This window comes from Octopus sinensis, linkage group LG9, assembly GCF_006345805.1.
Source record: "Octopus sinensis linkage group LG9, ASM634580v1, whole genome shotgun sequence".
NCBI lineage: Eukaryota > Metazoa > Mollusca > Cephalopoda > Octopoda > Octopodidae > Octopus > Octopus sinensis.
Window position 1 is genome coordinate 61,900,146 of NC_043005.1, and position 11,144 is coordinate 61,911,289.

At 34.8% G+C, this 11,144-nt stretch overlaps 1 protein-coding gene across 1 annotated transcript in view; it reads right to left on the bottom strand.

The window, feature by feature from the left end:
• Window positions 1-6,200: 6,200 nt before the first annotated feature.
• The window catches only part of LOC115215717, a 58,503-nt gene continuing 53,559 nt past the window's right edge, over window positions 6,201-11,144 (bottom strand). The window contains exon 4 of the mRNA XM_029785010.2: window positions 6,201-7,702. Within this exon, the coding sequence (XP_029640870.1) occupies window positions 7,543-7,702 (160 nt within the window). The 3' untranslated portion in view covers window positions 6,201-7,542. The remainder of the gene's footprint in view (window positions 7,703-11,144) is intronic.

An 11,144-nucleotide genomic window follows, 5' to 3' on the forward strand; every position in this document is an offset into this window, starting at 1 on the left:
AACGTTTACCATTTTAATAAAAAGCCACAATTTTTAATAATTCATCATTATCAGTCAAAGGCTAGAGAGACCATATGTGTATAGTTTGAGATACAGCCCTATCTCCCCATCTTTCCTAGTCATTGGCCAACCTCCATTATCTTCCATTATCTTCTTCTTTCTCCATTTCTTAATGATACTCAACCAACCTCTACATGATCATTTTATATTTCTTTTGCCAAGGGTTTATTCACGCACAACAATATTTGCCAGAGGTAAAATGTCATAATGTCGTGATACGTAAGCAAACCACTTAATTCTCCATTTTTTAACAATTCACAAATTTCCTTCATAACACTTTCATAGCTTCAATGTTCTATAAATGGAACATGAGGCATCTTTCTTTAGCATTTCATTTCAAAAGCCATGATCTTTTTTTCTCACTTTCAGTATCCAATATCCATGATGTACATCCATAAAAAGTTGTTGAAATGATTGCTGCTCTTCAAAAAGAAATTAATGCATTTTTGTTGTTATTTTCCTCTTTTTAGATTTCCAAATGAAATAAGACATAACTTGAAAATTTGCAAAAACTCATAAATAAAGAAGTCTTCAATTATTCTTGCAGAAATATAGCCCTTTTTTTTTATCTCCAGATCCTTGCAAAATCTCTGACTACAAGCTAACCCTCTCATATGGTTGCTTTCAAAACTTGTCCTATTAGTTTGAAGCCAAAATCATATATATGTATATATGTATATATTTTAAATGATTGATACAGAAGACAGAGTACAGCTAGAAGCTTTATTAGCACAACAATCATCTCAGCTTCGTTCTGCACTGCTCCCTAGTGGATGTGGGACGATGTAATGACATCAGATGCAACACACAGTGCAGGGAGCTTCATCAGGTAATGTAACATGCTTCAAAAGTTATAAGATTTACATTTCGTTTTCACTCCAAGATTGTATGCTGGTGGTGAGTTGCTAGCAGTTCAGGCACATTTTGGTGAAGTGAGGAAGTTGTGGTCAGGAAGTTTTTGATAAAAAAGTAAAGAAAATAAAGAATCTAAAGTAAATGGGGGGGGGGGGGTGCTAAAAAAATTAAAAATACAAAAGAATGTAATGTAAATGGGGGTGGGTTTTATGGTATTGAATTCTTGACCACACTGTTGTGATGTTGTTGTTGTTGTTAAGCAACAAGACAGGTAAGGGTGATTAGGTGATGGTCTAGGGCTTAGGGGCGGGAGACCCCAGACCTTGGAAAAAAAAAACTTTGGTCGTCTTGTTGTAGTTGAGGGCTCTTCGTTGACACCCGACACCACTGGGAGGTGGCCCTCAAAGTCACTGGAAATAGAGATTTCCAGGTCCAAATTCTTGAATGGCCACTATTGTGCTTGACCGCCCTAGCCAGCCAACAAAAGTCTCCACAGCTATAGGAGTTCAATCCAATGCCTTAAACACACACGCACACACATGCCATTTACATTACATTCATTATATTTTTATTACTTTTTTATCAACCACTTCTTCACTACAACTATAAAAACATACCACACATTTATTTTAGACCCTTTATTTTTTTATTTTCTTTAATTTTTTTATCAACAACATCACAACATCATCACTTCACCAAAATGTGTCTGAACTGCTAGCTTGTTCAATTGCCCCTCCTTCTAAAATAATGTCTAATCTGAATCTTTTTGAACATAATAATGCTCTGAACTGAGAGAGTCTGTGTGCTTGCAATTTAGCCAACATCTAATCTTGGAGTGAAAACAAAATGTAAATCTTAAAACATTTGAAACATGTTACATCACCTGATGAGGTTCCCTGCACTGTGCATTGCATCTAATATCATCCCACACCCACTATGGAGCACTGCAAAATGAAGCTGAAACAATTGTTGTGCTAAATAAAGCTTCTAGTTACACTCCATCTTCTGTATCAATCATATAAAATATATCTAACGTGCACCTAGGAATTCCAGACATAGATTCAGTAACGAATGCACAGTAACACTGATGATACCTGGTAGCCATAAGTGATGAATGTGCTCCACAGGCACACTATCTGGGACTTACCTGAAACAAGGTTTGGATACTGAATTTAATGCCTCCTTTCTAAACCATAATTTTGAATTTAACTGGCGTGTGTGTATGTATACATACATCACTACATTATCATAGATAATTTATTCCAAACAAGAAAGCACAAAAAAACACAACACGTGAGGACGGGGAAACAACTATAGTATTATTGGACACTCAGGAAAGAAGGGGGTTTAACTCGAGCGGAGCTCTTCGTCGGAAAATAGAAGGAAAGTCCAGAAAGGGAGACAGAGGCCAAACAAAAATCGCCAACGGTCCACACATACATATACAAACATATATATAGGCTATATATACACACACATTTATGGTGCAGGAATGGCCCTGGTGTGGTAAGTAGCTTGCTCTACCAACTACATGGTTCTGGGTTCCATTCCTACTGCATTGACCTTTGGTAAATGTCTTCTACATAGCCTCAGGCCCCGACCAAAGCCTTGTGAGGGACTTTGGTAGATGGAAACTGAAAGAAGCCATCGTATATATGTATACTTAGTTTGTGTGTCGGTATTCGTTTGCCCCAACATCGTTGGGTGTTTACAAGAAGTAAGGTAGCACAGCTTCAGCAAAAGCGACCAATAGAATAAGTATAGGCTACATCAAAGAACAAGTCCTGCGTCAATTGGTCAACTAAGGCAGTGCTCCAGATCGCATAGTCAAAATGATGAGGTTATGGCCTGACTAGTCTTGCCGGTCTTCGGATGGTGTTTTTATGTGCCACCGACACAGGTGCTAGATGAGGCTGGCGAACGGCCACGATCGGATGGTGTTTGTCATGTGCCCACCGCACTGACTACAGCACTGATGGATTTCTTGTGTGCCACAGGCACTGGTACCACAAGATACAAATTCCATTGATGTTCATCTATTTTGTCTATTTGATTTGATTTGATTTGATTTGATTTGATTTGATTTTCACTTGCCTCAACCGGTCTTCACAAGTGTCACAAGAAGGAAGGTATGCACAGGTGGACTGACCTCTTGCCGGGTCTTCGGAAGGTGTTTTTATGTGCCACCGACACGGTGCCAGATGAGGCTGGCGAACGGCCATGATCGGATGGTGTTTGTTACGTGCCCACAGCACGGAATCCAAACAAGAAAGCACAAAAAAACACAACAACGTGAGGACGTGGAACAAATATAGTATTATTGGACACTCAGGAAAGAAGGAGGGTTTAACGTTTCGAGCGGAGCTCTTCGTCGGAAACATAGAAGGAAAGATCCAGAGAAGGGAAGACAGAGGAAAACAAAAATCGCCAACGGTACACATACATATACAAACATATATATATATATATACACACACACATTTATGGGTGCAGGAATGGCTGTGTGGTAAGTAGCTTGCTTACCAACTACATGGTTCTGGGTTCCATCCTACTGCATTGCACCTTTGGTAAATGTCTTCTACTATAGCCTCAGGCCGACCAAAGCCTTGTGAGTGGATTTGGTAGATGGAAACTGAAAGAAGCTCATCGTATATATGTATACTTATGTTTGTGTGTCTGTATTTGTCACCCCAACATCGCTGGTGTGTTTACATCCTCGTAACTTAGCAGTTCAGCAAAAGAGACCAATAGAATAAGTACTAGGCTTACAAAGAATAAGTCCTGGGGTCAATTTGTTCAACTAAAGGCAGTGCTCCAGCATAGCCATAGTCAAATGATTGAAACAAATAAAAGAATATATTTACACACACACACACACTATATACATACAGATACATGTATATGAGAGAGAGAGAGAGAGAGATCTATATACGTGTATATTATTGTTTAGCTCCAGATCCTCCTAGTTAAGCAGACTACAATCAATGGGATTCCAACCACGATCCTTCCTCTTTTTCAAGCAGTGTATTCATGACTATATTTATCTTATATGTGCTTGAGAAAAAAGAAAAATAGTATGCAATATAAAGGAAATTTTGCTGCTATTACTAGCAGGTTTAAGGACCACATAGAAGTTCTTTTGTTGCCTCCTTAGGCCAGAATGGAAGCCAACAAAAAAGACACATTTCTAGAAAAATATTTGGGTGAGAAACAAGAAGCTTGTTGGTGGAAGTTGGAGTCAAGGGTTTACAGGTTGTACCCTGGGTAAGGCCTATGGAATGCTTGATGTTACATGATTAAGCAGAAGAAGTATCAGGAACAGCATAGAGGCCTTTGAGAGAACATCTAGGTGGCTCTGGCTGAAAAGATGTGATTGGTGAGGTTAGTAGAATGCTGCTTGAACTCAAGCCAAGGCTTGTTCAATCTATCTCTGTTTTCCTGGATGAGGGTGTATGTTGAAAGACTCTGAATCACCCAATGACTCCAGGATACAAGACTAGTGTTACATCTGTAGATGCATGCTGAACCATGAACTAACCATTTGTTGGTTTTGAGAATTTTCATAGCTACCTTAGCTGTCAGCAAACTAGGTGATGATTAGTAATGATCCATGATAGTCATACCGACTGTGTACATTAGGGCTTACAGCAAATTCTGTGTGATTTAGTGTACATATAGCATTCAATGGTCTGTCCTCACATTCCACATTGATTCATTTTAGATTATGTCAGGTTTATAATACAAGCATTTCTAACTAGTTACCCTCACAAACTATTATATCCTAATGAGCTGGTTCTCTTTGCAGAATCTGGTAAAGAGTTAACAAAAAAAAGACCCTATACCAGCAGAAATGATCTCCAAACCAAAAATCTAGAGAAGTTTACTTCTTCAGCCCCCTCTTCTATTTCCATAAGGGACAGTTTACAACGTAAGAGATGTTCCCTTAACAATGGTTAATCCACTTTCACCACTGGCCCCTATCCATGGCCAAGTCCTCAGCTTCACCAAATCTAACACTGTACCATGTTAGATCAACATTAACTTAGCAAATGCATGTCTTTTACGAAAGTTCAACAGGATAAGGTACTACATTATTTTCATTTGACGGATATTTGTCCTCAGCTTGTTTGTTGTTAACACAATGTTTCGGCTGATATACCCTCCAGCCTTCAAGTGTCTTGGGGAAATTTCGAACCTGGGTTCTCATTTCTAAGGTATTTTTTGGTGTTGTTACTATTATTATTATTCAGGTCACTGCTTGGAATCGAACTCGGAATCTTGGGGTTAATAGCCTACACTCTTAACCACTACGCCATATGGTGTGATTTGAAGGAAACCATTTCATGGTCTCTTTTTTTAGTTTTTGGCACTTTATTTTTATCAGTTAGAATATGCTGAAATAAAAGAAATCACAACTTCTTGCACAATAAACAATTATAAAAAACAACATGGATATTGTCAAATAATTTTAATTTATACTAAAATAGACATTCACTGAATACAAATTGTTTTGTATGAAGGACAAAAAGAAAGAAAATCATTATGCTATTTAGAGTCTAAAATGAAGGCTTATATTATTCAAACATTAGTAATTATTTGATGCTTGTGTATATGAAGTTTTGGAGATATAAGTTTTCTACAATGTATCAGGTGTAATTTACTTTAAATATATTCTAAAAAATATTCATGAATACAAATAACCAGCTATGATATTTAATAACATCACTACTAAAATCCAATCTTGATAAATAATAGCCAAAACTGAAATTATTAGAACATGCACAAGGAAATAACATATTATTGGAATTTCTAATTATGGGAAATATAGGCAAATGGCTATAATATATGCAATTTTTTTTTTCAAATTTGAGAAATTATAATTATATTTATTGAAAAAAATATTTTAAACTTTGAAACCTCACTTAAGGTATTCCCAAATTTGAACAAGTTTAAAATAAAAACTTATTTTATTATTTCTGATATGATTTAATTATTCTACAAGTACAACAAAAATATTGAAAATAAGAAAATAATTTTTTAAAATTCATTTTTTGTTTTACATTAAAAATTCAATCACTTTAAGTTGTTTTTTTTTTTTTATTAATTGGCAAAACAGAAATATTTCCATATACTGAAGCTGAGTAAAACTATAATAAAATTAAAATAATAGATAAAGGGATTGAATGAAGATATTCCCTAACTGAAATTAATATTAGAATTTTTATATATATATATATATATATATATATATATATATAAGTATATATATATATGCATATATATATTAGTGTACATCTAAATTTCCAGGCTAATATGGATCGAATGGTTGTTTTATTGGAGTAAATTGATTTCCCAGCTGGATGGTGCCTTCCTGTGACAATCACGCAATATTGAAACAGGATTGGAACTTGGAGAAACCATTAATTTTTTCCTATTCTGTTTTGGTTAAATTCCTAAACTTCCAAACAACTTGTTTTCCAATGATCACATTTGTAATGTTTATGTACATGTGTACATGTTTGGATTTGAACTACTGGCTAATTGTTATTTCATGCAAGGTTCAAATAAAGAACATTGGAGACAGGCATGAAAGAAAGAAGAAAAGAATAATAACAAGCCTAACCAGAGCACATGAACATAAATATGACAAATAAGGATCTGAAGACAAATGGGAATGAAATTATTGGAAATGGGAACTACCAAATCATAAACAGAATCAATGCGATTAGGGTATTAAAATATTATTCCCATTAATACTAACAACTGTTTTCAATTTAGGTACAAAACTGGCAGTTTTGAGGGAAGGAATTAGCTAATGCAATTTACTCCAATACTTGACAAGTATTTTGTCATCAATCTTGGAGAGATGAAAGATAAAGTTGATTTCAGCAAGATTTTCAGCTTGGAAAATAAAGAGCCAAGAAGAAAAACTGTTCCTTCCGATAACACTAATGATTCCGCCAGCTTCCAACATTTTTTAATACTAATAATTTATAACATACACACAAGACCACAGATTTGGAGTTAGGGGTTAATCGGTTTAAATCTATCTCAATATTTGACTGGGGCTTTATTTTGTTGATCCAAGGGGAATGAAAGGCAAAATTGACCTTGGTGGGATTTTAACATATTGTGGTCTATAGACAACATTGTAACTCAGTTACAGTCAATGTGCCTCTATCAATCAAACTGAAATTTTCATCAGAACCAACAACAAAAAATAAATTTTTTTAAATCTTATGTCTGAGTTTAAATGCTAATTCCAGAATTATATTTTTTAATTTTATTTTTGTATTTATTTATTTTGTAGCTTCAGTTTTGTTTTATGAAAATGTCTCAGATTTAGCAAGTGAAAATATTCAATCAACTATTTCAAAAAATAATAAATAAATAACAATAAAAGAACTGAATCAAAATTCCTTTCCATAATTTAAACAGATTGTGTTAGAAAAGTATAAACCTGTCATTTTTACTCTTAAATCAATTGTAATAATAATAATAATAATAATAATAATAATAATAATAAATAATAATAATAATAATAATCTTCGCCGTCAACATAATCAGGATTATTAATACTTTTACATTGTAAAATTCCTCTTTTGTTATTTATATACTCAATGGACCTCATTCTCTGATGGATTTTTTAATCTTTTCCAAAATTCCACGGAAAAAGTCTTCAATTACTTGTCCAATGCTTTCTGTTCTTTCTCGTAGCCAATCAGAAAACTGTGTTGCTCTACGAGATAAGCAGCTTCCGGATGTCTTCAAGACTTTTGACCACATTCTGTAATCATAAAGGGGGAAAATACATTTTGAATATAATATCAAAAACAAAGGAGTGGGAAAATTTGGTGTATTTTTAATTCTGTGTTACATATGTTTCATTACAGAGTAGGAATTACAACTGTATATGCATAGAAAAACATGTATAGGGCCTCCTATCTGTAATTCGTCAAAGATTAATAAATAAAACAAAATTACACTAGACAAGACTGCAATTTGTAGCATTAATCAGCAGAATACTGAGAGAGAGAGAAAGAAAACAGAAAAGATGTATAATATAGCAATTATATTAAAAGAATAAATCATTAAAACACTCTGTAATGTTATAGACATGCAGTTAGAACCAGTTTTGCCTAGTGTTATGTCGTGAGTTGTGCACAAGGGTGTAAGAATAGCATCACCCAAATAAATATTTGGATATGAACACAATTGCAGCATCGAAGGTGATTATAAGCCATTTAAGAAACACACAAAAGCCGTTAGATTCACTTTAACAATTAAATTTAATTTTCCAAGATATTTTCGGTGCTTTGAGACCACGACCTGTTCACTGACAAAATTCCGTGCTCAGTGAACAGGTCGCGGTCTGAAAGTGACGAAAATATTTTGACAAATTAAATTTAAATGTTGAAGTGAATCTAATGGTTTTTGTGTGTTTCTTAAATGGCTTATAAACACCTTCCACGCTGCAGTTGTTTTCGTTCCAGCACATGATCTCAGATCAGGTCACTTGCTATGCAAGTACATCTCTGTAATATTTGGAATTGGTTATCTAGAATAACTTTTTGCAGAATTATGTTCACACAGAACGAACTCCGTACTACTCCAAAACATAGTTTTCATATTAAACTAACACGGTAACCAATACAGACAATCAACGCTGTTAACTGTACTGTTGTTAAGTACAAACAGTTCACAGTTTCTTTATTTTATCGAAATGCATTAGTTCACTTTCAGTCATGTGGGGATGGTCAAGATCCTTCTACAACACCTAGGTTTATTAATAGCTAAACTAAATACATCTCCGTATGAACTCATATTTTGGATAAATTAGTACCAACCTTCACTTTATCCAGGAATGGTGATTCACTCAGAATTGTTACATCTAAGCTATTGATTTTTATAAAAATACTAAAAGAAAAATCTAAGATCTTTGTTACAAGTATGCAGGAAAAAAAAGCTAAGTGCAGACATGGCTGTGTGATAAAAAGTCCATTTCCCAACCATGTGGTTTGTGGTTCAGTCTCATTGTGTGACACCTTGAGCAAGTGTCTTCTACAATAGCCTTGAACTGACCAAAACCTTGTGAAAGGATATGGTAGACAGAAAGTGAAAGAAGCCTCTCTCTCTCTCTCTCTGTGCCTTTGTATTTGACTCCACCACTGCTTGACAACTGGTGCTGGTTTGTTTACATCCCCATGAGTTAGCAATTTAGCAAACGAGATTGCTAGATTAAGTACCAGGGTTAAAAAAAACTGTGGGGTTGATTTGTTTGACTAAAACCTTCAAGTCAGTGCTTCAACATGGACACAGTCTAAGATTGAAGCAAATAAAAGCCAGAAGACAAAAACCCATTTCATATGCTGTATTTTGTATTCCATGTAAATATATGCTTTAATCTTGTGTTAATTTGCCTTTTTATTTACATTTACCTTTATAAGAAGATAAAGGTTTTATTAATCTTACATGCTAGTGTTCTGAATGAAGTTAAATGCTTGAGCTTTTTAGTAATAATAATCCATCAATGAATGGAAAAGTCTACTGACTTGAGAGATGGCAAACTTAAATCAAAATCCACCTGGCCACAGGTGCCTTAGTAGAGTCCACTCTGTTACAACATTTAAGCCAAATCTCTAATCTGAGGGTGATTTTCTCTCATCTGTTTTGGAGGCCCTGAAAAGAGGTGTGAGCACTAAAATTCTTACTCTATTTTAACCAGGCATAAACAACTGCCTTCAAGAAGTGGGGCACTTGACTCATTGTCAAAAGTGCTGCACTATTATAAAAAAACTCAAGGTAATTTTTAATCAGGCAAGCCATTCAGAAAGTACCACAAATTGCATGCAGCCTGCAGCTTGTCCATGACTGATCTGAATTATATTCTTTAAAAAATGGGATTTGAGATGTTCAAACTTTTCCCAAAATTATAAGCTATGACATAAAAATCAAGCCTACATTACTAATATAAGTAGCATATCTAGTGTAACCTGGTTACAGCATAAGTCATGGTTTGCCCAAAACAGCTGTTGAGATAAGACTATTATCTAATTCCTTTCATTTATTTTGTATTGTTTATTCTACACTCTGTATTTTGTATTACATATACATAAGCCTAATTGTGCCCACCATACAAGCAAATATATTTACTATGTAATCATCATCATCATAATCATCACCACTATTAAATTAATCTAACTTTCATTTTTCATTTGTTTTAATCATTGGACTGCAGTCATGCAGGGGCATTTCCTCGAAGTCTTTTGTCAAACAAATTGATCCCAATAGTTATATTTTAAGCTTGGTACTCATTCTATTGGTCTCCTTTTGCCGAACTGTTAAGTTACAGGGACGTAAAGAAACCAACGCTGGTTGTCAAGCAGTGGGGTGGAGTGAACAAACACATAGAGATGCATGCACACGCATATATATATAATACATATACATATATACACACACGTGACTTTTATTTTCCATCTTCCAAATCCACTCACAAGGCTTCGAGCAGCCTAGGGCTATAGTAGAAGACTCTTGCCCAAGGTACTGCAAAGTGAGATTGAACCTGAACATAAATGGTTGGGACACAAACTTTTTACCACACAACCACACGCTGGTATGTATCAAACAGCTCTACAACACACCATCTGTCCATGCCCTTTGACCTTGTATAATCTCACTATTTTATAAGGCTTTATGGCTCAAAGTTATATCTAATTTTTTAGAAGACATCCTAGCATTAACTTTAACCTAAGGCACCATCTACCACCAACTTGAACACTTTCCCAAACATCTAACATGTATCATCCCTTCCAACTATTTGTCTATGCCAGAACAATCCTCTCTCTCTCTCTCTCTTGAATAGACCTGCCATATTTTTATATACCAAATAACTTTTAATAATTCAATTATGTACAGTCTTTCTTGTAAGTTAATGTTGTATATCTAATTTGTTTTGACATGTATTTGGTCAGTCTACTGATACTTTCAGCTAATCTCTTAGCTATGCACATGAATGAATATGTGCACTCACTTCACCTTCTGTGATGCACATTGTATACCACCACAACGTTACCATTTGAGAACTCTCTCAGATAAAGAATACAGGCCAGAAAGAATTGGTCATATCAATGAACTACCAACGAAAACTCATAGACACATGCGTCATAATAATTCAACTGCTTGTTCCAATCCTGTACAACATACTCGATCAAATAAACCTAACAACA